Source organism: Paramormyrops kingsleyae, chromosome 8 (genome assembly GCF_048594095.1).
Source record: "Paramormyrops kingsleyae isolate MSU_618 chromosome 8, PKINGS_0.4, whole genome shotgun sequence".
Lineage (NCBI taxonomy): Eukaryota > Metazoa > Chordata > Actinopteri > Osteoglossiformes > Mormyridae > Paramormyrops > Paramormyrops kingsleyae.
The window spans coordinates 38,457,413-38,485,143 of record NC_132804.1 but is presented as its reverse complement, the minus strand read 5'-3'; the positions used below and the strand labels follow the sequence as shown (position 1 = coordinate 38,485,143).

Genomic DNA, 27,731 nt, shown 5'->3' with positions numbered 1-27,731 from the left:
CGGTGAGTTTACGTGATTGCAGTGGGGATCAGCTTTGTCTTTTGTTGAAACTCGCGGCGAAGAGGCTTCGTAGTTTCGATGGTAGATTTATCTTCTCCGCGCGTAGTTTCTCCCGCAGTCTTGGATTGGAGGCTTTACGTTTTCTTCTCCTTTTTCGATGACTTCTTTTTTTTTCTCCGGGTGTGAGGTTTTTATGCCCCGTGGGCTCCATGAATATTCATGACCCCGGGTCCGACTCATACCCAATGAGAATTGGTACCTGGGTCCGAAGGGCCGGTTGCAGGCTCCCCGAATGGCACCATAGATTTATGGTGGTCTTTGGCCAAATTTTGTGCTGATTTTAATTAAGTAATTTAGCTTTGGATAGGTTCAATTGTGTGGTAATCCGTCCCCGGATTCACATTCGGACATAATTTAGGATGACATCGATACCAAACATGATATTCCACCTTCGATCCAAACCTTCGCTAATTTTCATTGATTAATTTATAATTCCTCTTATGAGGTGCATGCTTATTATTGCCATCAATGTACAGAATACATGGCTAGGTGGCATACCTCACAGCTGTGACAAGTTCAGGTATATTTTACTGAAGCTGTACCCTATTGCATACAGTGTGTCCTAATTAAGGATGGCTTGGGTAACTTTCTTTACTTCAGTAAAAGAACAGTGTTGATTATACATTGCCAAATTATAAAATGTAGCAAATCGGGCTATTAAAAAGGGGTTCAGTACACAAGTTTTCACATACATTGCATAGTCTCTTTCAGACAAAGGGAGGCAGGAAAAGAGCGCGAATCTCTGATTTACGACTGTAAGGCATAGATAAGCAACCGCATTTCTACCCCTTCCCCCCCCCTTTTGGTGAGGGGTGGGGGCCTTCCTTAGTTCTATTAACTAAATAACTATGTGCTCAAACATTTCTACCTACTTGGTTACACCACTTAAACTCATTTCCCCTATTCTCTGAGAGAGGTGTGAGCACGTGGTTGGATAACCCCAGTGTTTACCTATATCTGTGCATATTAATATATATATATATATATATATATATATATATATATATATATATATATATATATATATATGTATATAATTGTCCAAGTGGTGAAGATACAACGGGACATTCATAAGAGGAATAGAAGACAATGGTGACTGACACATACACATCCACCAAGTTTACAGTAATGATGCCAAATAATAGTGAGGATAACATACAGTCAAATACACAATAGATGGCATATGATTTTAGCTTTGTCCCACTCCAGAGAGATGCAGGATCTCCCCCCCTTTCCACTATCTGGGTCCTCCATTTGAGGGCCATAAACATTGGAATGCGGGCTTCGGCTTCCTGGAGAGGGGCCCTGGGTCAAAGAGGTACGGAGGGAGATCTTGGCATGGCCGACTCACTCCCTCGGCGGCCATAAAATACTGGCTGTGGGGCCTGCGTGATCCTACAACAGTTCACCTAAAGCCTACGTAAAAATGAATGACTAAATCTCCCCAAGCTTCATTCTCAGAAGGGGTACTAGGCAAGGTTGTCCACTTTCTCCATCACTATTTGGTATATTTATCGTACCATTGGCAGCAACAATTCGGAAAAATAATAATATCAAGGGTATTCAAACAGCAAAAATAACCCATAAAATTAGTCTTTATGCGGATGATGTATTACTTTTTCTTCAGAATACACAGGGCTCTCTCTCTGAAACTATAAGACTCATAGATAAGTTCTCCTCCATCTCAGATTACTCTATTAATTGGAGCAAGTCAATTATTCTTCCAATATCTTGTGACTTCCAGTTCAATCCTACTATCCCACTTCAATCTGGGGACATTAGATACCTGGGTATTAACATTTCTGCCAAGCTGTCAGATCTGACGCGATTAAATCACAGTCCTCTGCTTAAAAAGATAGAAGATGACCTTGCACAGTGGAATAATCTGCCCTCATCACTTTTGAGAAGAGTAGCAACAATCAAAATGATGATCTTGCCAAAAATTAACTACACGTTCTCAATGGTTCTGAGTCAACCAACCGCTGGCTTGGTTCAAATCACTGGACTCCTTAATTTCAAAATATCTATGGAAATCCAAACCACCACGAATAAGTTTAAAAACTGTGGGGGTATGGAGCTTCCTAATTTGTACAACTACTTTCTTGCCAATAGATTGATAAATGGACTATGCAAAACAAATTAGACCTTAACTGGCTGGATATCGAGCAAGCTTTCTGTAACGATATTCGAATCCAGGACCTGCCATTTATCAGTCATATACTTAAATGACATTGCTGTTCTAAGAGCATTAATATCAGCACATCGCTGACAGCCTGGTGGGAATTTCTTAAAATGAACCAAACTTCACTGGTCCCATGCAAACTGACACCCATTTGGAACAACCCTGACATCCTGCTAAATAAAAAAATGATAAACTTCCCAGCATGGCATAATAAAGGAATGCGCCTCGAAAATATAATCCAAGACAATCGCATGATCTCATTTGACAAAATAGTAGAAACTTATGGCATTGAGAAAAACAAATACTTAGAATATCTTCAACTTAAATCAATAATACATAATAGATGGTGCCGTAAGCAATTAGATATAGAGCTTTCATCTAAAGTAAGCAAACTTCCTGTCATGTCGCGTTTCAGGTGAGCAGGCAGACAGACGAGTCGAGCCGTAAATTATACAGGCAAACGGGGTTTATTAAGGGGGAAACGAGCAACACGGCACACAACATCAATGACGGATCTAGGGAAAACGGACTCAGATGCGGACTAAATACACAAGACTAGCCTAAATAACAGGACAGAGGTGATCACAATCGGGAATTCACATGAGGTAAATGAGGGGGTGTGACACACACAAGGATCGTACGAGCAGGTCATGACACTTCCTAATAACTCCAACTAAAAGACTACTATCTAGGATACACGTGCATCTAGCATAATACAATACATGATACAACACTCTCACTCCCTACACACAAATGGGAAACCCAGACACTAACTTCTTGAGGCAAATTTGCTTGAATACAGAACTCCAACCTGCAGCTAATACAGTACAAAATTTTACATAGAACACACTACACAGGGCAAAGGATGTTCCAGATGGGTATCAGAAACACTGACATATGCGTAACTTGTAAGAAGGACGCACCAGATCATTTCCTTCATGCTTTCTGGTACTGTACGCCAGTCAACAAATTCTGGCTTTGGATTTGTGAAGACTTAATGACACACCTAGGGCATCCCATCTCACTATCCCCCTCACTTTGCCTGCTTGGGGACCTCACTAACATTAATATAGACACGAATAAATCTTGCATGCTTCTCACAGTACTAATCATTGCCAAGAAAACAATCCTTCTGAACTGGAAGTCTAAAGAGAGTTTAAACATAACTAAGTTCAAAAATCTACTCTTAGACTTTCCATGGAGAGGATGTCTGCCTGTAAGAAAAATCAATTGACAGAATTTGAACATTTGATTCCAATAATAAATTTTATAATGTAATATCACCTGGGGTGGAGGGGTCTTGGGGGCTGGGGGCGGGGCAGCCTGGTGGTTGTGGTCCTCTGGTGTTCCTCTTGGCAGGGGGTCCCGTGGTTGGCCCCGTTGGCCCGGCCTGTGGGGGACAGTGCGGGGGATGGGGGGTTCTGCCCCCCCCTGGGTAAGCAGCGCTCTGGGCAGGGGATCGGGGGGTGGGGCCTCTGGGTTTTGCCTGTGGGTTTGGGCCGTGGGCTCTGTCGGCTGGGGCTGCGGCCCTGGCTCCCGGGCGGGTGGTCACCCGCATGCAGTGGGGCCTGGCCTGTCCGGGCTTGGTCCCCTGGTGGGGGCGGGTCGGTGCCTGCCGTTGGCGTTCCTGGCATCGGGCCCTCGGGCACTGTGGGGTGGTTGGGGGGGGGTATTGTTGGAGGGGCCTACGCCTTGCTTGGGGGTGGGGGCCTGGGGTGGCCGGGGTCACCCTGCCTGGCCAGACCGGCTCTCCATTTGGGTCTGGGGTTGTCCCGTCCTTGGCTGCTAGCTGGGGTCCCATCAGAAGTGGTGGGGTGGGACTCTTCCGGTCTGCGCCTGGGGGGGGTCCCCCTGGCGCAGGTTGGCCGCCCCTGCCAGCTGTGCGGGGCCGGGGATGTGGTCTAATCGGGGCCAGTTGGGGATCTGGCCCTGGTGCAGGGGGGTGGGGGGGGGACACTCCTGGCAGGCCCTTGGCCCACCACCATATTTCACACAACAGTTTTGTCATCGGCGCACCTCCCCACTGCCCCTCAATTTTTACTTGCATATTAGACACCACATGACAAAACTGTTGTGTGAAATATGGGCGGAGTGGTCATATGAGGACACATTGGAATCTATCTTTACACTGTAACTTTAATTTACAGCCGGCAGATAAAAAAAAAGAAGTGGAGTATGTACCCAGCTTTAAATTTCTTGGAGTCTTGGCGCACCTCCCCACTGCCCCTCAATTTTTACTTGCATATTAGACACCACATGACACTAGGGCTGAGGAGGTGGTTTGAGGCAGGTGGTGCTCTGTCGTCTGCCAGCGGTGGGGTGCACGTGCCTCAACTGCTTGCCCGTTTTTTGCACTTTAGTCATATACACAGTCCATACTACATTAGGGCCTTGGGGTGCGGGGGAGGGGGATGGGGAACTCCGCTGTCTGCTAGTGGTGGGGCCCTCATACCCGAACTGCACCCACTAATTTTAATGCATTGTAGACATAAACACACAACTCTCTCACACATATATACATACACACTTTACACTAACATGGGATGGGGAAGTGATGGGGGCTGAGGGGCCTCCCCTAACTCTCTGTCTCTGGCCCTGCGCGGGCGGGGGGCCCACTGTGAGGAGGATCCATCATGCGGGGGATGCAGGCAGCCCTGGCTGGTGTGGGCAGCCTCCTCTCGTGGGCTGCGGGCCGGATGGTCCTGGGTTCTACTGTGCCGTGGTGGGGCCCTGGTGGGCGGTCCAGGGAATCCTGGGATGCCCCAGGCCCTTCTAAGTGAATTGGGGGGTTGGGTTTGGGCCGGGCAGGGGGTCTGCTGCTCTCTGGTGGTGTATCCTGCATTCCCCTACACTTTGTTTTCTCCATCCCAACTTTATTATTATTTTTTATTTTTTTCTCCCCCCATGGTGATTAATGTCTGTTATTGTTATGATTGTTGTTTCTGTATCCTCCCCCCCCTTTTTATTTTTTTTCCTCCATTTTTATTTATTTATTTATTTACTTTGTATGATCACTTTACTAGGGCGGGTGAGTTCGGAGTGGTCACATTGGAATCTATCTTTACACTGTAACTTTAATTTACAGTGGGCAGATAAAAAAAAAGAAGTGGAGTGTGTACCCAGCTTTAAATTTCTTGGAGTATACAACAGCGAGAACAATTCCTGGATGAATAATACATACTTCCTTGTGAAAAAAGCAGCACGACAAGTCCATTTCTTGCGGCATGCATGCCTCTCTCCCAGAATCCTCTCTATCTTGTACTGCTCTACTATTGAATGCATCCTAACAAGCTGCATCTCAGTGTGGTATGGTAATTGCACATCTGCTGACTAGAAGGCTCTGCAGCGGTTCATCAAGTCGGCCCAGCTCCCTGCAATAAAAGACATCCATCACAAACAGTGCCTTCGTAAAAGTCTCAGCATCAGCAGCCACCCCCACCACAGTCTGTTCTCCTTCCTGCCCTCTGGGAGGCGCTTCAGGAGTCTTGGTGCCTGTACTTCCAGGCTCAGCAACATCTTCTTCCCTCAAGCTGTTAACCTCTTGAATCGTCTACCTGCTGAACGTTGAACTCCTCTCATTCACCACACTTACACCCCCCTCCCCCAAACTGATCCCTAATTTGCCATTTGCACAATTTTATCTCTGCCTTATATGTACTATGTTTACCTTGCACTGTTCAGCGCTACTTCAGTACCTCAGTTAAACATTACCACATCTATGGAGACATGCTGATATGTATATCTGTATGTATATGTTAATATGCATATCTGTATCTAGCCTATATGTTTAACTTATGCATGTCTGGATAATGTATAATGGTGGTAATGTATGTGTAATTTATGTATGAATAATTTACATGTGATGTATGTCTATTTTATGTATGTATGTATAATTTATGTAAAATGTATGTAATGTAAGTCCTACTGTATCTATGTATATTCCCTCCCTTCACCTCCCCTGTCCCACGATGTCTCATATGTTCTGGTGAAGCTGCCCACACATTGTGTTAATGACAATAAAAATTTAATCGAATTAATTTGAATTGAATTGAATATCCATTTTCTGACAGACAGGTTATTTCTTTAGGTTCAGTTTTGCAGGCATTGGACAATGGTGGAAAAGTAGAAAAGATTAGATGAGATTCATAGTTATCCAGTGAATCAATGCCCTCCACAGATGCTGTATTCTCATTTTTTCACAGAGTTCCTGGACTCACTATCTCTAACAGGGTTATCACTATTTGCGGCAAATGAGTCTGGTAATCTGAAAGGACTTTTGAAATAGAGCCACTGCTCCTTTGAATCTAAAGGAGCCAGCTTATTAGATATAATGAGTAAACTTTGTAATTGAACTTACAGGAGTGTGGTGCCAATTGGGAGAATTGGTTTTCTATTACTGTTGTGCTATTAATGATTGATATATCTTAATATTTCTTACTGGTAACTTATCAAATGAACTTTGATATGTATTGTTATTAGGTAATCATATAGATACACAAACATTAACAAAGGAGTATAAATCTATTCATTCTGGTCTACATGTTGCACTGTGTGGAGTATTTCCAGGTAAATATGTTCTGCCAAATGTAAAATGTTGAAATAAATATTCATTATATCAACTTTCTTTTTGCAGTATTTGTGAAAAATACTAAGCATATTGTAACAAAAAATTATTCTGGAAACAAAATGTTATATACATATATATATAACATTTTGTTTCCAGAATTATATATATATATAGTGAGGTGTGAAAACAATTTGTACATTTGATTTGTGTGATAATCTAAGGTAATCTAAAATCATATTCTTAGGTATTGTTGGACTTCAATGCTGGAAAAATGGTCCGATTTATTGTACTGGCAGGTAAGTACTAATGAGAGATATGTTTCATTGTATTACACAGGTGTGATAGACAAAAAATTGTTTTTGTTTTATTTTTCTAGGTCTAGGCATTCTTTTTGTGCTGCCTATAGGTAAGCATGGAAAATACCTTGTAAAACTAAACATATATATATATATATACATACATATATATATACATACATCTATATATACATACATATATATATATATATATATATACACACACACACACACAGATATATATAAAAAAATAACAAAAAATACTTAATACTTGAGATTCACATTCCAGGTCATTTTAGTTAGGATAATTTTAAATAGGATTTTAAGTTTTTGGATAAATTCATCTACAATTGAATTACACACAAATAATGTAACTGTTATGTTTATGTTCTGAGGTTATCTATCCAATTAATTTACCTTTTTTAAAATGTCTGTTGTTTATATTTAAGGTCTATTTAACTAAAGTCAGATTTTTCCTTAGTTGCATCGACCAAATTGGTTTGCTATTTAACAAATTGGTCACAGTATAGACCAGGAAGTGGAAAATTCACACCAGATGATGTGGACCCTTTCCTCTGCACCCATGTCATCTATGCTCTTGCCACCATTGGCAATGACAACCAGATTAAAACTATTGAATGGAATGATGAGACACTGTACAAGTCCTTGAATCAGCAGAAGAATCTGTACGTATCATGAGTTGAAAAATGAAAAATTTTATATGCATTAAAATTAAGACTTATTTTTGATTATACTACGCATTAACCCATTTTGCTTTAAATTAATCTTTTAGTTATCATTTCTTATTCCACATAGAAATCCTAATTTGAAAACACTGCTGTCAGTTGGAGGCTGGGTGAATGGAATAAGTCCGTAAGTTGTTGTGGCTATTAATTGCTATATATATCTATAGATTATACATACACATTTGACACTTATTATAACTGACCTTCCCTAGATTCATAAGCATGGTCTCCAAGCCTGAGAACCGTCATACCTTCATTGAGTCAAGTGTCAATTTCCTACGGACACATGGCTTTGATGGGCTTGATCTGGACTGGCAATTCCCAGGACAGGGGGGAAGCCCCCCTGAGGATAAGCTGAAATTCACAGCCTTGGTGATGGTAAGCTATCATGCCTAACTTTTGTGCTATCAGCTAGCCCTTTGAAGTAATTATTTTATATCCATCTCTGCATGATGAATAAAAGAAGCATTTACTAACACCTCTTTTTTCATGCATTGCCTGCAGGAGCTCAAAAATGCATTTGACAATGAGAGCAGAGAGAATAAATTGCCCAGGCTCCTGCTATCCGCCAAAGTAGCATCTATATCTTCCACCATTGAACATGGATATGAGATATCCAATATATCAAGGTAAGAAATAACATCCATCTTGAATTACCATCTCGGTACTTCAATGACAAACATGGAGAAAATGTCAATTTAAATGAAACCAAATCCAATAATATTCAAAGAGCTTCATCAAAACCCTGAAGTATGATATACAGGCATTGAAAAAAATCAAGAGACCACTCTATTTTTAATCCTGGTTTAATCGTAGTTCTGCCGACAGAAGGCAGTCATCCATTATTTAATTCAGGGTCACTGGGGCAAATGTGTGGTTTTTTGTGATTGTTTAAAAAGATAACTGTCAAACAACAATAATTAAAAAATAACACAAATGTTGTGTAAACTAGCCAAGGACCTGTATTGGTACTGTTACTGCTCGTGTAAATTAATTTAAATTGCTTCAGTTCGTATACAGTAAATATGGCAAAGCTTTCCATTTTACATATATTGATCTTATGTTTGTAAGATGTCTGCTAAGCAAATCTATGTGAAAATTGTTTTAGCCTCTTGAATTTTCCTATCTACAACTACAACATAATTTTCATCGCTCTATATCAATGCAGCCAGCTAGACTTCATCAGTGTCATGACTTATGACTTTCATGGACATTGGGAAAAAGTCACTGGACACAACAGTCCTCTCTACCGCAGCACAGATGATCAAGGAAACTACATTGACTATAACATTGTAAGAAAAAGTATACATCGGATCCAATTAAATCATGAGAGAGCAAACAAAGCATTTATGTCATAAAAATGAAATTCTACCAATAATTTACCATAGGACAATTAAATATGCACACACTCTGTTGTAGGACTCAGCTCTTACTTACTGGATTGAACATGGAGCTCCACCTGAGAAGCTCCTTATGGGTTTCCCAACTTTTGGTCGGACCTTCCATCTGACCTCTTCCATGGCTTCCATTGGTGCTCCATCTAATGGCCCAGCTTCTGCAGGACCCTACACCCGTGATGCAGGTTTTTGGTCATACTATGAGGTAATCATGGCATAACCTTCAGGTAAATAAAATAGCTTTACAATGAACAATAATTAACAAATGATTTTTTTTTAGCCTGAGTATGATGCTTTTATATAATTAGAAATTATTTTCAGTAGGTGGAACAGTGGCCTCACAACTCTAGGGTTAAAGGTTAGAATCCCAGTTCTTCTACCTGTCTATTGAGTTAATCTGTTTTCCCTGTATAGGCCTGATATACACTGCAGACTTTCCATGACCCTGATCAGGATAAGCGGTTGGAAGATGGATGCATTACACTTTTATTTATATTTTTTGTATATTTGTCTTCTTTTTAGGTGTGCTCGTTCCTGAAAGCTGCCAAAGTTCATTGGATTGAAGACCAGAAAGTACCCTATGCTGTGCAAAGTGACTCCTGGGTGGGGTATGATAACCAGGAAAGCTTTTCAAATAAGGTTTGAATTAAGATAACTTTGTTCTAATGATATAATATGTAGCTGCATTTTGGCCAGTGCTGACTGATCTACTTTTCCTCATAGGTCCTGTGGTTAAGGGAACACAACCTTGGCGGGGCTTTTGTCTGGAGTCTGGACATGGATGACTTTCATGGAGAATTTTGTGCTGAAATGCAGTATCCTCTTGTCAACCACCTTCGTAACTCTCTAGGTAAACAGCAAAAAGTGAATTTTTTTCTTAATGCTTGTCTCCCAAGTAACTTACAGAATAGGGTTTCTTACCCTTTTATAAATTTTATTTATAAATCAGTTGCAAAGGTTAAAAGAGTGGCTTTTTTTCTTGGATCTTAACCTGTGACATTTAGGGACCAGTTTCTTAATTATGAATCCCCCAAAGTCTGCATGTTTCCCTTGTGTTTTATTTTGTGTTCTCTAGATATTTCCTACATATTCCAAAGATGTATCTTTGACAGTTTGTGACTGTTCTGTGGTGGATTGATGTATGGTCCTAGTTGCATCACCACCTTGTGATTTATTTTGTCTTGGCTTGAAAATAGATGGAGAAATGGATTTGTAGTCATGTAAACATGTGTTCTTTTTTCGCAGGATTTGCACCAAAGCCAACTACACCTCCTCGTCCCACAACCACCAGAGATCCAATTTCTTCATTCTGCACTGGAAAGCTCGATGGGTTGTATCCTAATCCTGCTGATCAGACAACCTTTTTCCAGTGCTTCCTTGGGAACACCTACCTTCACCAATGTCAGCCTGGCCTAGTCTATGTGGATGACTGCAAGTGCTGTAGTTTTCTCTGAGTGAGAGATTACTTCCGTTTCAATACGTATCAGTTATTGTCAGTAAATAACCAAAATATATTTTTAGCTTTGCTGATTTAACACACTAGAACATCTTTTTAAAGAAACGTCACAGTACAACTGTAATATCATTATTTTCTGCTATGTACGATGATTACAGAAAATAACAAGTAGTAGGTGCCATTTGTGGTTCTAATTCTATAAGTAAAGTAATAAAAAACATTAAAATAACATGAAAATGTGGTTGTTTTTTATTTAAATGTGATTTTACAAATCTAACATATAAATACATTATGCAATGATTAATGCACAACAACCCCTGCATAAAACACAGTATAGACAAAACTATTGGGACACACCTATCAATCATTGAATTCAGGTGTTTCAATCAGACTCATTGCTACATGTGTATAAAATCAAGCACCTATCCATGCAGTCAGACTTTGTGAAGTCCATTTGTGAAACTTCTTCCCTGCTAGATATTTCATGGTCAACTGGTTTTAGTCAACTGGCATTATTGCAAAATGGAAGTTTTAGGAACAACACAAATTAGCCATGAAGTATGTAAAAGTCACCAACACCCTCTTGACTGAATAACTGCAGAGTTCCAAACATCCTCTGGCATTAACTCCAGCACAAAAACTGTGCTCATCTCGACCCCCCAGCTAATACGTACCACTGATTGGCTGATGATTTGTAACCCAAAAAGTACAGAGTAGAGAGAGGTTTTCTCTGCCAATCATTCTAGACATTTGATTGGCTAATCTGGTTAAAAGTCTTTGGGATTTTTCCACATTTGAAAGTTGCGACAACTGATGGTGTCACGGACCAACCCCAGGATCCCCTAGTGATATCAGAAGGACCACGCCCCTGGGGAGACTCAGACGAGGATTACCTTCCTGAGAAATGGAAACTGCCCGGTTTACGTGCTTCACAACCGGCTTGTCTGGTTTTCCCAGTTCTTGGGCAGTCTGACCTCTCAGCTGATTTCTAGCAGTTTAATCAGTGGAGCCTATTTCAGTTTACCTGATCTGAAACTCTGACGCGAGATCTTCATGGTCGGTCCATTTATTCCTGTCTGTCTGCCTGGTTACCTGCACCCTGTTTTTGCCCCCAGACCCCGAGACTTGCCTGCCCCCTCTGATATCCGACGCTCATCGCCCAACTCCTGCCTGTCCATGAACAACCGCATACCTACCTAAGCCCTCTGATCTCCAACACACATCGCCTGTTTTTGACTGTGTTTTCTGTCTGTCGCCTTGGATGTAGCAACGAGAGTTATTTTTCGCTCTTGCAGCAATCCCTGAGAGTTTTTACATCTCCAATAAAGCCGCTCCTCCCTCCTGATTCCGCGCAAGTGTCCTTTCTTCTCCGCATCCTTAACAGATAAGTATGTTGTTTAATACGGGACTGACTGAGTTCTCCACAACACTTTCCCGTATCGCTGAGTCCCTATTTGTTTCTCCCCCAGCAAGCAAACCACAACTTTCCCCGCTGGGGTAATACAACGGGGATCCGGGATCCTGCAGATCATTTCTTTCCCAGCAGGGACAAGAGGCTGCTCAGTAGTTATTATAGCTCCGACAGGAGGGCCAGTCCGTATCTGAGTATGCCATCCAGTTTTGTACTTTGGCTATGTGAAGCGGATGGGACCATCAAGCTCAGTTTGCTGCTTTTTACAATGGACTGGGTGAGGGCAAAAAGGATGAACTAACCACATGCGAAATCCCTGACTCATTTGACGAGCTAGTCAGCTTGGCGATTAGGGTTGATACAAAGATTTACTAGTGCCGGAGATGCGTAAGGGAGGAACACAAGAATTTCTTCCTGTTAACCCCACAGAGTCCACACCTGAGCAGATGCAGGCAGATAATGGCTAGGACCTGTCTGTATTGTGGCCAAGTCAGACATTTCATTTCCATGTGTCCAGTAAAAGGTTGCACCCACCAGTGAGGAGCAGGGTACTGGTGGGTGTAGCTCCAGCATATCCCTCCTCGGCTCATCGCAACTGTCTACAGGCAACTGTTTCGTGGGGGTCCAACACACAAGCTCTGGTGGCTGACAAGAGTTTTATTGACACTACACTCGTCCGCCAGTGGGGAAGTCCCACGACCCAGGCACAGACGCCTGTAGGAATTATTAGCTCAGGTAAATTTTAATATCTCCACTAATATGTTTTGAAATTAATAAAATTTTAATAAATTATTATTTAATGCTGATTATTAAGCAATTGTCGAATGGTCAGCTCCTCCAAACTCAATTATGTTAATGTAAGACTTACGTGGGATTCACTAATTACCAGTATCGCTTAGTAACCTGGGTTAGAAGGCTCGTCTAGCCAGCTGCATCACCAGGTAATGTAAACGATTGGTAGCAAAGCACCCCTCACGGCCGATGAGAGAGAGTCTCATGATATTTCAGGCGAGTTTGAGGTTTCAGAGCTTGTAGCCAGATCGCACAGAGGCAGGGACTATTGTGAACACTCAATGAACGGAGGCTGAAGTTGTGTAAAAGACATGCATTTATTCCTGACTAACACTACAACTAACATAAGACAGACATTACACTTAACACAAACAACAAACATGAAATAATGGAATAGAAACAAACAATGTAATTACGGAAATGCAATGACCGGATTTAAATGAGTAACCTTAAAAGGGAAATACTGTTCTGCAAAGCAAGTCCAGTTTGTGGAAATATGACCCTAAAGTCATATAGCAGGTTAACAGAACAGCTTAGGTTGTTAGAATGAAAGGCAGTTGGTTTACTTGGTTACAGAGTGGGGGGGGGGTCTTGGCAGTTGGTTGCATAGGCTGATGAGCTGACGGGATGAAGGCACTCAGGAAGGTGCGGCGTTTGGAGCAGTGGAGTGGAGCCCCTTGGATTCTCTCTCCTTGTGAAGCTTTATCTTGGTTGCAGTTCTCTGTCCAGCTGGGCCTTCATCGGCAAGCTTCAGGAGGGCTTCTTGCGGGCTTCTCTTCTCATGGGCTGATGTTCTCTGCCTCTTTGGTTTTGTTTGTTTGTTTTTCTGCTACTCCCCCCTAGTTCTGAGGTGCCAGGTTTTATGGTCTAAAGTTCATGAATAGGGATGACCAGTAATTCGACTCCTGGACCAATGACTGACCATCCATTTGGCGGGCTTTCGGAAGGGGGTCTATCAGTCCTTTTGGGATTTATGACCAGACTGATTCCCCCTTTACTGATGATTTTCATTAAGCTGGTGTAACTTTTGATACGTCCACTTTCATGGTAACCACTGACTTGGAATTGGAATCAGGAGTGATTGTCCATCAGTTTGACACCAAACATGCCATACCAGCTTCACAGGTTCACACCTCATATCATCTGTATTACTTAATTAACAATTACTTATATTATGTATGTTACTGACTCACAACAGTATATGATACAGGTGTTTTGGGTTGCACCTCAACAGATTTTACAATTTGTACAGACATTACATCACATATTCACATTCAAACAGCACATCTTACCCTTAGATAGACATGGCCGTTAGTTTGTGGTAATACCAATTTAAATTGCACATCTGGGAACAACATATTTTGTTCAGTGTGGCTTATCCCAATTGATCTTCTCCAGAATGGATAATGTACACCTTAATTCTTTTTTTTTTCTTTATTGCCCACCACCACCCCCCCTCTTCGGAGGACAACTTTATTTTACATTAAATTAAAGAGTAAAGAGTGTGGCCGCTCTGAACTCACCCGTCCTAGTACCGTGATTATAAAATAAATTTAAAAAATGGCGGGGGGACAGAAACAATCGTAACAATAACAGACATTAACAATAACAGACATTAATCACCATGGGGAGAGGGGGAGAGAAGAAAAAAGGAAAAAAGAAAACAAAGGTATACAGAAATAATAATAATAATAATAATAATAATAATAATAATAATGAAGGTGGGATGGAGAAAATTAAGTGTAGGGGAATACAGAATACAAACAACCATAAGAAACATAACACTTATTACAAGGACATCAAACAACAAAAATTATAACAACAACAATATCAATACCTCCCAAGAGCAACTTCTGTTGCGTTCGGCAATGGAGGCGAGCAGGGAAGCAGGCGAATCAGCCAGGACGTCAGGTAACGAGGATTTATTAGACTTAGAAGGCTGACACTCACAAACAAGGTAACAATACAATGACGGATCTGGGGAAGACGGACTGAGACTCGGACTAAATACAAAAGACAAGCTAGACATAACAGGACACAGGTGATCACAATCAGGGCTGAACACGAGGTAACGAGGTGGGCGTGGCACACATCAGGAGCGGACGGAGCGGGGTGTGACAACTTCGATTTCGCTTTGTTTTTAGTTCATACTTGGTTCAGGCAGAAGTTCTTCTGGTAAGTAGTAGTAAATTTATCAGGTTTAAAATTTTAAATAAAAATAATAATTAAGTTCCATTTTAACACAAGTAATAACTTATTTTAGTGTACTCGGCACTTTACTGCATTTATTGTTACGCAAATTAATCTTTATAGTTAAATACACTATATAAATTTACTGGGCTGGGAGTACAGGGTCATAGTGAGTTAGTTAATTATGGGGCCGGCTCAGTGTTGCGTTTGCAAGATGTTTGCCCTTCTGGACGTTAGTGTCCAGTCGGACTTCATCTGCGAGCAATGTAAGCTAGTGGACTCACTCATGGTCAAGGTTTGCGACCTTGAGGAGCAACTGGCTCTCATCCAATGCAACAGTGAGTTAGAGGAGCTAGTTAATACGCCGTTTAGGGAGATGGTGTGTACGCCACTAGCGGGGAGGAGAGAGAATGAACAGCAGAGAGGTCGAGAGAGCTGGGTGACCGTAGGTCATAGACGCAGGAAAAGGCGTACACATGTTACAGAGGCGGCATCACCTGAGGTGGCTGTGTCTAACAGGTTTCAGGTGCTTCCAGCTTTAGAGCCGGAAGGGACTGGGGAGGCAGGTAGGCCCTTGGGCACTGAGGAGCCCCCTCGCCCCAGGAAGAGGGAGGTTGTGGTAGTGGGGGATTCAATTATTAGGGGAGTAGACAGTTATGTGTGCACGCGTGATAGAGGGTCCCGTACAGTGTCTTGCCTGCCTGGTGCCCAGGTAGGAGACCTTCTAGATCGTGTGGACAAGCTTTTTGCATGTTGGCACCAATGACATAGGCAAGGGTAGGAGGGCTGTTCTGCAGGATAAATTTATAGAAGTCGCCAATAAGCTTAGAAGCAGAACGTCCATGGTGGTATTCTCTGAAATACTCCCCCTGCCACACGCAAGTCAGGCTAAATTAGCTGAGATAAGGAGATTAAATGCGTGGCTAAAAGGATGGTGTAGGAAAGAGGGGTTTAGGTTTATGGGGCACTGGAGGACCTTCTGGAACAGGTGGGACCTGTTCAAGCCGGATGGGTTGCATCTGAACCGGAGGGGAACCAGTGTACTGGGAAGGCGTATTTGTAGAGTAGTTGAGGAATGTTTAAACTAGGGACTGGCGGGGCAGGGAGGTTAGTTAAATATGTGTTGGGTTAAAATTGTATATATATTATCACTCACGTGTATTCTGAAGAATGCATAACTGTATATATTAGGGGTGCACCGATCGATCGGCCTCGATCACGTTAATTTGAGGGGATCAGAAATCGACCATATTCCCATGAGATCCACCGATCTTAGTTATATGCTTTTAAATCAGCCTTTTCTCCCATTCCCGAGAGAGGTGCAGTGCAGGCTGCCTCCCTCCCGCCCGCCCAATACGTCACACCTGTGCTGCCGTGCAGGAGGAAGAAGAAGAAAAAGGAGGAGGGGGAGTTCGAGGCAACATGTCCTCAGTTTGGAAATTTTATGCCATAAAAGAGAATGAGCAAAGATTCGCAATTTGCAATTCATGCCAAGCGGAAATAAGCCGTGGAGGGGTAACTAACAAAGCGTTCAATACTACAAACAGCAATGCTCATTTATATGTTCATTTATATTTCTTCTGAAAATGAACTGGAGATGGTGGAATTAGTACAGGATTGTTTTTTTACTCAGTTTGTTAACACCCATACCAGGGGAGATGCCATTCTTGATCTTGTTTTCTCTAATAACCAGGACAGGATTGGTAAATTAGACGTTTTAGAACCACTTGACAGTAGCGATCATAACATGGTTAAATTTGAGGTTAAGTTTAGTGCCCGAAGAGCAAAGTCCAAATCAAAAATATATAATGTTAGGAAGGCTAACTTAAATTGTATGAGATTAAAACTAGAAACTGTGAACTGGATGGAGTTAAATAACAAAACTGTTGAAGAGGCATGGGAATTTTTTAAAAGCACATTATTGCAAGTGCAAGAGGACTTCATACCTGTTTCCAGCAAGAATAAATCTAGGAAATTGCAACCTAGGTGGTTTACTAGGGAAATAAAGTATAAAGTAAGGAGGAAAAGGGCTTTGTTCCAGAAATGGAAAATAACTGATGATGACAGAATAAAGCAAGAGTATCTAAATCTACAGGCTGAATTAAAAAATGACATTAGACGAGCTAAAAGGAATGTCGAAAGGAAGATCGCATTGGAGGCTGAGGATGACGTTAAAAGTTTCTTCCAGTATTTTAACTCTAAAAGAGCTCTAAAAGCTGAAATTACTAATCTGCAGGATAGTAAGGGTCTTATAATTGAAAACGACATTGATATAGTAAATGAGTTCAATGATAATTTTTCACGGGTATTCACTATAATCAAAGAGAAAATGGTAGATTACCTGGACTCAAATAACATTTTGAGGGATAGCCAGCATGGATTTAGGAGAGGTAGATCCTGTTTAACAAATCTGTTGGAGTTTTTTGCGGAAGCTACTCAGGAAGTTGATGATAAGAAGGCCTATGATGTCATCTACTTAGATTTCCAAAAGGCTTTTGATGTTGTCCCCCACAAGAAGCTCTTACTTAAACTAAAAGCGACAGGTATTTTAGGAACTGTAGCGACCTGGATTGATAACTGGTTAACAGATAGGAAGCAGCAAGTAGTTATAAGAGGCACAATGTCACAGTGGGCCTGCGTTCATAGTGGGGTACCGCAGGGTTCAATTTTAGGACCACTATTGTTACTAATTTACATAAATGATGTAGACACCAATATATACAGTAAACTGGTGAAATTTCCAGATGATACCAAGGTGGGTGGTGTAGCAGATACTGAACTAGCGGCTCAGCAGCTACAGCGGGATCTTGATTTAATTAGTGACTGGGCCGATACCTGGCAGATGAAATTTAACATAGACAAATGTAAGGTACTCCATGTAGGGAGCAGAAATATAAAGTACAGGAGGCATCCGCACCAGATGTCCAAACCACCTCAACTGGCTCCTTTCGACGTGAAGAAGCAGCGGTTCTACTCTGAGGCCCTCCCGGATATCCGAACTTCTCACCCTATCCCTAAGGGAGAGCCCAGACACCCTGCGGAGAAACCTCATTTCGGCCGCTTGTATTCGCGATCTCGTTCTTTCGGTCATTACCCATAGCTCATGACCATAGGTGAGGGTAGGGACAAAGATGGACCAATAGATCGAGAGCTTGGCTTTTTGGCTCAGTTCTTTCTTAGCCACGACGGACCGGTTAAGCGTCTGCAGAACTGCAGACGCCGCTCCGATTCATCTATCCAGCTCCCGATCTCGCCTACCCTCACTCGTGAACAAGACCCCGAGATACTTAAACTCCTCCACTTGAGGCAGTACGTCTTCCCCAACCCGAAGAGGGCAAACCACCCGTTTCCGGCTGAGAACCATGGTCTCGGACTTGGAGGTGCTAATCCTCATCCCTGCCGCTTTGCACTCGGCTGCGAACCGCCCCAGTGCCTGCTGGAGATCCCCAGCATATTAAAGCCAACAGGACGACATCGTCTGCAAAAAGCAGCGAGGCAATCCTGAGGTCACCAAACTGGACACCCTCGACGCCTTAGCTGCACCTAGAAATCCTGTACATAAATATAATAAACAGGACCGATGACAAAGGGCAGCCCTGGCGGAGCCCAACACGCACCTGTAACACGTCCGACTTATTGCCGGCAATGCGGACCAAGCTTCTGCTCCGTTCGTACAGGGACTGGATCGCCCACAACAGTGGACCCCGGACCCCATACTCTCGAAGCACCCCCCACAGAGCACGGTCGTAAGCCTTTTCCAAATCCACAAAACACATGTAGACTGGATAGGCAAACTCCCAGGCCCCCTCCAGTACCCCTGCAAGGGTATAAAGCTGGTCCAGTGTTCCACGACCAGGACGAAAACCGCATTGTTCCTCCTGAATCTGAGATTCGACTATCGATCTCACCCTCCTCTCCAGTACCCTGGAATAGACCTTCCCAGGGAGGCTGAGAAGTGTGATCCCCCTGTAGTTAGAACACACCCTCCGGTCCCCTTTCTTAAATAAGGGGACCACCACCCCGGTCTGCCAATCCAGCGGCACTGTCCCTGACCTCCACGCACTGTTGAGAAGGCGTGTCAGCCACGACAGCCCCACAACATCTAGAGCCTTCAGGTACTCCGGGCGGATCTCATCCACCCCCGGGGCCCGGCCACCACGGAGTTGTTTAACCGCCGCGGCCACCTCAGCCTCAGTGATGGGCAAGCCCCCCCCAGCACCCTCGGGCTCTGTGCCCTCAGATGTCTCAAAGGCAGTATGCGTAGATGTATCTGACGCAGGGTTGAGGAGGTCCTCAAAGTATTCCTTCCACCTCCGGATGATGTCCCCAGGTGAGGTCAACAGCCCCCCCCCCACTATAAATAGTAGGAACCAGTAGCTGCTTCCCCCTCCTGATACTCCGTATGGTTGGCCAGAACCTTTTTGAGGCCGACCGAAAGTCACTTTCCATGGCCTCACCGAACTCCTCCCACGCCCGGGTTTTTGCTTCTGCGACCGCCCGAGCCGCGTTCCGCCTGGCCCGCCGGTACCCGTCAGCTGCCTCCGGAGACCCCCGGGCTAATAATTCCTGGTAAGCCTCCTTCTTCAGCTTCATGGCCCCCCTCACCTCTGGTGTCCACCATCGGGTACGGGGGTTACCGCCACGACAGGCACCGACCACCCTGCAACCACAGCTCTGTACGGCCGCTTCCACAATGGAGGTCCAGAACAGTGTCCATTCAGACTCGATGTCCCCTACCTCCCCCGGCATGCAGTCGGAATTCTGCCGGAGGCACGAGTTAAAGCTCCAGCGAACAGGAGCCTCTGCCAGACGTTTCCAGCAGACCCTCACTATGCGCTTGGGCCTACCAGGTCTGACCGGCTTCCTCCCCCGCCACCTGAGCCAACTCATCACCAGGTGGTGATCAGTTGACAGCTCTGCCCCTCTCTTTACCCGAGTGTCCAAGACGGAGGGCCGCAGATCAGTTGATACGATTATAAAATCGATCATCGACCTGTAGCCCCGGGCATGTTCGTACCATGTCCACTTATGGACACCCTTATGCTCGAACATGGTGTTCGTTATGGACAAACCATGCATTGCACAGAAGTCCAATAGCAGAACACCACTCGGATTCAGATCAGGGAGGCCGTTCCTCCCAATCACCCCCTTCCAGGTCACACTGTCATTGCCCACGTGAGCGTTGAAGTCCCACAGCAAAACGATGGAATCCCCCCGCGGCACGCCAAATAGCATACCGCTAAGGGAATCCAAGAAGGCCGGGTACTCCGAACTGACATTTGGCGCATAAGCGCAGATGACAGTCAGAGACCTATCCCCAACCCGAAGGCACAGGGAAACAGCCCTCTCGTTCACCGGTGTTAATGCACCAAGCTGTGGGGCCACCAATAGCCCTACCCCAGCCCGGCGTCGCTCACCCGCCGCAACTCCAGAGTAAAAGAGCGTCCAGCCCCTCTCCAGGAGATTGGTTCCAGAACCCAAGCTATGCGTTGAGGTGACCCCGACTATATCTAGTCGATACCTCTCAACCTCACGCACAAGCTCAGGCTCCTTCCCCACCAGAGAGGTGACATTCCATGTCCCGAAAGCCAGTTTTGTCAGCCGGGTATCGGACCGCCAGGGCCTCCCTTGGCCGCCACCCGATCCACAATGCACCGAACCCCTGACATTCCCCTTGCGGGTGGTGGGCCCACCTGGGGACAGTCCCGCGTGCCTCTTTCGGGCTGTGCTCGGCCAGGCCTCATGGGCCAAGGCCCGGCCACCAGGCGCTCGCCAATGGGCCCCTCCCCCAGGCCTGGCTCCAGGGTGGGGCCCCGGTGACTCTAGTCCGGGCGAGGGAAACGGGACTTTGATTTTTAACTTTTTCATGGGGTTCTTTCGGATTGCTCTTTGTCTGGCCCCTCCCCTGGGACCTTTTTGCCTTGGGAGACCCTACCAGGGGCTATTGCCCCTGACAACCTAGCCCCCAGGTTCACGGAGGCACGCAATATATATGCGTATAGTTCTCATGTTCTTAATAAAAATAATAATAATGTTACAAATAGTTATTATATATATGTTGTCATGACCTGCTCGTACGATCCTCATGTGTGCCATGCCCCCTCATTACCTACGCATGCTACCCCGATTGTGATCGCCTGTCGTCAGTTATTTTCTGCTTGTCTTGTGTATTTAGTCCGCGTTTAATTCTGTTTCCCCAGTTTGCAGTGTGCTCCCCTTGTACTGTCTGCCTGGAATAAACCACATTATACCCGTATTTACGGCTCTCTCACCTGCTTCCCCGCTCGCCCGCACGCAGTCATTACAGAATGACAGACCTCAACAACGAATCACTGCAGCAGACCGAGGACTCACGTCTCGGTCTGCTGCAGGAGGTGGTTTAATGGCTTCACCAGCCGGAGGTTTAGGAGGACCCCGGAACACTGGATCTAGCCAGCCGGAGCGGAACCCTCCTCCAGGAGATGGCACCTCTTATGGACACGCACGTCATTTCGGAAGTGAGTGAAAACCTCCGGCAGCTGGTCGAGAGGGTAACAGAGAGGCGGCTCCAGCCGCTCGCTCTCTCCAAGACCACCCTGCCTCAATCGACCTGCCAAAGCCAGAGGAGAAGAGAACGGAGACAGGAGGAGGAACTGGCGATCTTCATCCACTCTGTCTCTCTTGCTGCTCCTCTCCCCGCTGGTGAGCGGGAGGAACCTCTTGTTCCGGACTCCAGCGGAATGGATCTAGGACAGCCCCGCAGCCTCAAAGTTGCCTTCACGGACAACTTCCCTCCTCCTGGGAACTCGCCTGGCTCTTAAAGGGGCCAGGCCAATTCTGGATTCCATCCCGTGGGTCCCATTGCCCTTAAAGGGGCAATGCCTGCCCGAGAGGCGCCAACCCTAGTGGCACTTGTTGACGCCTCCTGCTGTCCCGCTTGTCCCTGTACTGCCAGCCAAGCAGAACCCAGAGGCCGACGTGCTGGCCCCAGCATTGCTGACCTCCTAAGGTCCTGCTGCAGCCAAGGCTCCTGCAGCGGCGCCCCCTGCTGGCCCGGAGTCGGCAATTGCTGCACTGCCTGAGGTTCCTGCTGCGGTGCATGCCACTATGCCTGAGGTACCGATGCTGCCTCCACTCGCCTATACGCCCGCAGGCCGCTTGCTCACTGCTGCACCGCCCAAGCTCGCTGCTGCGGCTCCGCCTGCAGCTACACCCAGGGCTCCTGCGCCGGCCTCGCCTCCACCCGCGCCTGAGGTCGCGCCGTCTTTGGTGGCTCTGCCTGTCCTGCCTGTCACGCTGGTTCCGCCCGTCCTGCCTGTCACGCCAGCTCCGCCCATCCTGCCTGACTCAGCGGTTGATGCTCTGGCTCCTGTGCCCGAGGTCCCAGTGCCAGCACCGCCTGCAGCTACGCCCACTGTCCCGGCTCCACCCGCAGTGCCCGAGGCTGCTAGGCCTCCACCGCTGCCCGAGGCCCCAGCTGCACCACCGCCTCCTGCTCTGCCCAAGGCCCTGGCTCCACCTACGCTAGAAATCTCTGTCCCTGAGGAGGTCCCAGACTATGTTACCATCGCTCCTCCTCCCTTGGTGGAAGGAGAGGAGGAGCTCAAATGGGACCCCTTGGGAATCTACCTACTGGGCCCCAGGAACTGCGGTGGTGGACGGACTCCCCCACCATCGCCCCAGCATGGTGGAGCCTGACCAGGTCCCCGACTGTCTGTGTCCCGGAAGAGAAGAGGACATAAGCGCAGGGACCGGGTCCCGCCCTACCCCCTGGCTTGCCCTCGCTCTCGCCGGCTGTGGCTCAGCGGCTGCCTGTGGGTCCTTCGGTTCCAGTCCGGCCGTCGCCTGTGGGTCCCCCGCCGGGGGCTCGTCGCCCGCTTGCGGGCCTCCCTCCGGCGCCTCGTCCGCCGCCTCCAGGTCCCCCTGCCTCGGCTCATTGGCCGCCTGCGGGTCCACCCGCTGCGGCTCGATGTCGGACAGCGCCTTCCCTGGCTCTGGCCCTCCAGTCGCCTGCTGTGGCTTCCCCCACCTTCTCACCTGCATCCGGGGTCCCCTCCACCTTCCTCTTCCCATTTCCCGGTGCCCCCTCTGTCTTCCTCCTCGTTTCCTCTGTTTGTCCCTCAGCCTGTCTTCTCCTCCCCTGTGTGGTCCCCTCCGGCTCCTTCCTCCCATCCACCTGTGGCCCCTGCGGCTGCCTTCCCTCGCCCGCTGGGGTTCCCTCGAACTCCCCTTGTTCCTCCGCCCTTCTGCCTCCTGTTTTTGTCCCTTCTGTTTCTGCTCCTCATCCCTCTGTCTCTCCTCCGTTCCACCCTGGTCCATTTGTCCCTCCTGTCTCTGCTCCTCTTCCCTCTTTGCCTCTCACGTTCACTCCTGGCCCTTTCGTTCCGCCTGTTGGTGTTCCCCCTGTGTCTCCCTTCCTCATCTGCCTGTCTGCGTTTCCCGTCCTTTGTCAAATTCTGTCTTGGTTTCTGCCCCTGTGCTTGTTCTTTGTTTCGGTTTTGTCCCGTTGATGTTTTTGCTCTTGTTTTTCAGGTTCTGTTTTCCCAGTCTCGTCTCGTCCGTCACCTCCACTGAGGCGCACCCGGAGTGCACGCCTTTGAGGCGGGGGGGGTTTTGTCATGACCTGCTCGTACGATCCTCGTGTGTGCTACGCCCAATCATTACCTACGCATGCTACCCCGATTGTGATCACCTGTTGCCTGTTATTTTCTGCTTGTCTTGTGTATTTAGTCCGCGTTTAAGTCTGTTTCCCCAGGTCTGTCATTGACGTAGTTTGCCGTGTGCTCCCATTGTGCTGTCTGCCTGGAATAAACCCCGTTATACCCGCTCTCTTGCCTGCTTCCCCGCTCGCCGACATTACATTTGTAGCATACACACATGTGATCCTACCCATATACATGTATATTTCAATTCCTATATCTATAACATACGCTAAAAAGTAATAATAATAATGATATTGATAGCTCAACCTCATATGCGCCCATTCTTGTATGTGTATGTGTGTGAACTGATTTGTCATTGGATGTGCTGGTATTTGATACCGTCAGGGGAAGTGACAGTGCCCCCCCCCCCCCCCAGGCCCAAGGCGAAGGCAGGGGGAACCAGGCAACCGAGGCCACCCCCACAGCATAAGGGCCCACGGCCACGCGACACCCCATCCCCCACACCGCCCCCAACAGGCCACCCAGAGACACTGACCACGTGACCTCAGCCAAGAGGAACACCAGAGGACCCCAACCACCCAGCCCCCCCGCCCCCAACCCCGGGTGGGGAGGGCGAGACCCGACCACCCCTGACAACATTACATAAAAAAATTAATTATTGGAGTCCAACTATCTTCAAAATCGATCAATTGATTTTTTTTACAGGCAGACATCCTCTCCATGGAAACATAATCCGAGAGAAGATTTTTGAACAGATTTATGTTTAAATTCTCTTTTGACTTCCAGTTCAGAAGGATTGTTGTCTTTGCAATGGTTAGTACTCTGAGAAGCATGCAAGGTTTATTAGTGTCTATATTTGTGTTAGTGAAGTCCCCAAGCAGGCAGAGTGAGGGGGAGGGTGGGATGGGATGCCCTAGGTGTGTCGATAAGTCTTCACAATTCCTTTGCCAGAATTCGTTGACCAGTGTGCAGTACCAGAAAGCATGAAGGAAATGATCTGGTGCGTCCTTCTTACAAGTTACGCATATGTTAGTATTTCTGATACCCATCTGGAACATCCTCTGCCCTGTGTAGTGCGTTCTGTGTAAAATTTTGTACTGTAATAGCTGCAGGTTGGAGTTCAGATTCATTCAAAAGGTATTCAAGCAAATTTGCCTCCAGAAGTTAGTGTCTGGGTTGATGAGTAAATGCCTTTCCCATTTGTGGGTAGGGAGTGAGAGTGTTGTATCAGATTCTGCTAGATGCACGTAAATCCAAGACAGTAGTTTTTTAGTTGGAGTTATTAAGAAGTTTGCTATTTTAGGTGAAAGCTCCAGGTCTAATTGCTTACGGCGCCATCTATTATGTATTATTGATTTAAGTTGAAGATATTCTAAGTATTTGTTTATCTCAATGCCATATGTTTCTGCTATTTTCTCAAATGATATCATGCAATTGTCTTGGATTATATGCTTGATATATGTATGATATAACACAAGAGCTGCCATAGTAGTTGTAATAGTTCGGTCATTTTTTGCACCATTTTATTGTTACAAATTGATTAAAAATCAGGTGCCGTACATTTGTAAACAACATACAATTAATGTCGGTGTATTGGATAAAATCAGCATCATGATTGTGAGTTTAAAAAGGGAAACCACAGTAGCAATGACTTGCCACTGAGTGCCGTCCGTTTACAAAACCGAGCAGAAACGTGCGTATGCCATGTCTGGAGCAGCCGTGAGAATGTGTGTAGCTGTACGCCGAGTTTTGTTTTTATACATCTCGACATGAGCGTGGAAATGGACATCGCAACATTTTTGTGCGTACGCACCGTTTATACATGAGGCCCCTGGATACGAAGTTCTCGCTAAATCCAAATTTTAGTAAGGTTGCCATTAGAAATTTCCAGTTAACCCTGTCAAAAGTCTTTTCCGCGTCCAATGAGACGATAATGGCTTCATTATTTTGAATGTTGCAGTAGTCTATTATGGCAATTAGTCTCCTCATGTTGTTAGTGGACTATTTGGCTTTAATGAAACCCGTTTGATCTGGATGTACTATATAAGGTGTCACTTTTTCGATTCTACTAGCCAGTGCCTTGATGATGATTTTAAGATTTATGAGTGATATTGGTCGATAGCTAGAGGGGAGAGCAGAGTCTTTGTCAGGTTTGAGGAGCAGGTTAATGTCTGCACGATTCATATTTGGAGGGATGCTGCCAGTTTCTTTAATTTCTATAACCATTCCATGGAATAGTGGTACTAGCAGAGGCCAAAATGTTTTGTAGAATTCTCCTGGAAATCCATCTGGACCTAGGGCTTTCCCATAGTGCATCGTGACGTTCCACTATTGAGAGAGGTAACTCTAATGTTATTTGTTCATTATTTAATTTTGGTAGGTCAATGTTAAGAACTGTTCTATTTCAGAAATGGTTGGATTAATATTAGGTGAGTATAATTTTCTATAGAAGTCCCTAAATATCCTATTTATCTCTCCTGGGCTATGAGTTGCCTTCCCATTGGGGTCTGTAACTGAAGAGATTGCTACTTTCTCTTTATTCTGTTTGCTAAAAACTTACTTGATTTATTACTATGTTCAAAATTGTCCAAGCGTAATCTCTGTAAGTAAAACTGAGCTTTTTTGTCTCTTAATTCTTGCAATTTCATTTTACATTTTCTCAGCTCATTGATCAGGTGTTTTTCTTGGGAGGCAACATGGGCTGATTCCAAAGTTTTAATTTTCTGTTTTAGTTCTGTCTCGAGTGCTTTTTCCTTTTTCTTTTTATGTACTGAATATGAAATTATTCTGCCTCGTATTACAGCATTTGCTGTCTCCCAGAGAATGCACGCAGAGATACCTAGCAGGTCATTTGTTTCAATAAATGTTGTCCAATTTTTTTAAATAACTTCTAGAAACTCTGAGTCTGTTAGTATGTATTGTATAATATGTATTCAGTCTCCACCATTTAAAAGGTGGTGCACAAAATTTTACAGTGACCGTCTTAGTGACAAGGTGCATAGTCACTGATTGTTATAGAGTGAATTTGTGTGTCACATATATCTTTCATGACTGTATTGCTGGTAAGAAAAAAGTCTATCCGGGAGTAAGAATGATGGACTGGCGAGAAAAACGTGTATTCTCTGAGTGTGCCGTGAAAAGTACGCCAGACATCGCATAGGCCGAAATCATTCATATATTGTTTTATTGTTTCGGATGACTGGCAAGTACGGTAACTAGCTGCTGTACTACGTCTGTCAGATTCTGGGTTATGTACTAAGTTGAAGTCCCCTCCCAGTATAAGTTCAGTGTCTGAGTGTGATGATATTGCAGCAAAAAGGTGGTGAAAGAAGGAAGGGTCATCACTATTTGGACCATATATATTGGCAATACATATCTCTTTGTTATATGAAATTTTAATAATTATGAATCATAAGAACATAAGAACTATACAAACGAGAGGAGGCCATTCGGCCCATCGAGCTCGCTTGGGGAGAACTTAACTAATAGCTCAGAGTTGTTAAAATCTTATCTAGCTCTGATTTAAAGGAACCCAAGGATTCAGCTTGCACTATGTTATCAGGAAGACTATGCCATACTCTGACTACACGCTGTGTAAAGAAGTGCTTCCTTAAATCCATTTTGAAATGTTCTCCCACTAATTTCTACCTATGGCCACGAGTTCTTGTATTTGAACTAATGCTGAAGTAACTATTTGGTTGAACAACATCCAAACCTGTTAGAATCTTATAGACCTGTGTGACCGGTAGTATGTTGAGGCGAGTTGCCGCTCCCCTGTTGGTCGCATGCAAACTTAGATCACGGTGGTGTGGCTCTCTACCGGTGCAGTTTTTTTTTGTTTAATTAAAAGACATGGTTATCCGGTTAGCTGGTGTTCCGTTTGTTGTCGTAAGGGTTATGCCCAGACTGGCATAGGCAAGTGTTTCAGTGCCAACTTGTGCTAACTTCAGCGGAGGTATTTGCGAGGTTTGCGGGTGAAAGGTAGGAGACAA

At 45.2% G+C, this 27,731-nt stretch overlaps 1 protein-coding gene across 1 annotated transcript in view; it reads left to right on the top strand.

Moving 5' to 3' along the window:
* Positions 1 to 10,941, top strand: part of LOC111842343 (chitinase-3-like protein 1) — a 128,259-nt gene extending 117,318 nt beyond the window's left edge. Inside the window, exons 2-13 of the mRNA XM_072715805.1 lie at positions 6,767 to 6,808; positions 7,054 to 7,105; positions 7,186 to 7,215; positions 7,587 to 7,791; positions 7,922 to 7,978; positions 8,064 to 8,229; positions 8,356 to 8,480; positions 9,020 to 9,143; positions 9,271 to 9,453; positions 9,771 to 9,887; positions 9,972 to 10,098; positions 10,494 to 10,941. Of these exons, the coding sequence (XP_072571906.1) occupies positions 6,782 to 6,808; positions 7,054 to 7,105; positions 7,186 to 7,215; positions 7,587 to 7,791; positions 7,922 to 7,978; positions 8,064 to 8,229; positions 8,356 to 8,480; positions 9,020 to 9,143; positions 9,271 to 9,453; positions 9,771 to 9,887; positions 9,972 to 10,098; positions 10,494 to 10,702 (1,422 nt within the window). The 5' untranslated portion in view covers positions 6,767 to 6,781 and the 3' untranslated portion in view covers positions 10,703 to 10,941. The remainder of the gene's footprint in view (positions 1 to 6,766; positions 6,809 to 7,053; positions 7,106 to 7,185; positions 7,216 to 7,586; positions 7,792 to 7,921; positions 7,979 to 8,063; positions 8,230 to 8,355; positions 8,481 to 9,019; positions 9,144 to 9,270; positions 9,454 to 9,770; positions 9,888 to 9,971; positions 10,099 to 10,493) is intronic.
* Positions 10,942 to 27,731: the final 16,790 nt, after the last annotated feature.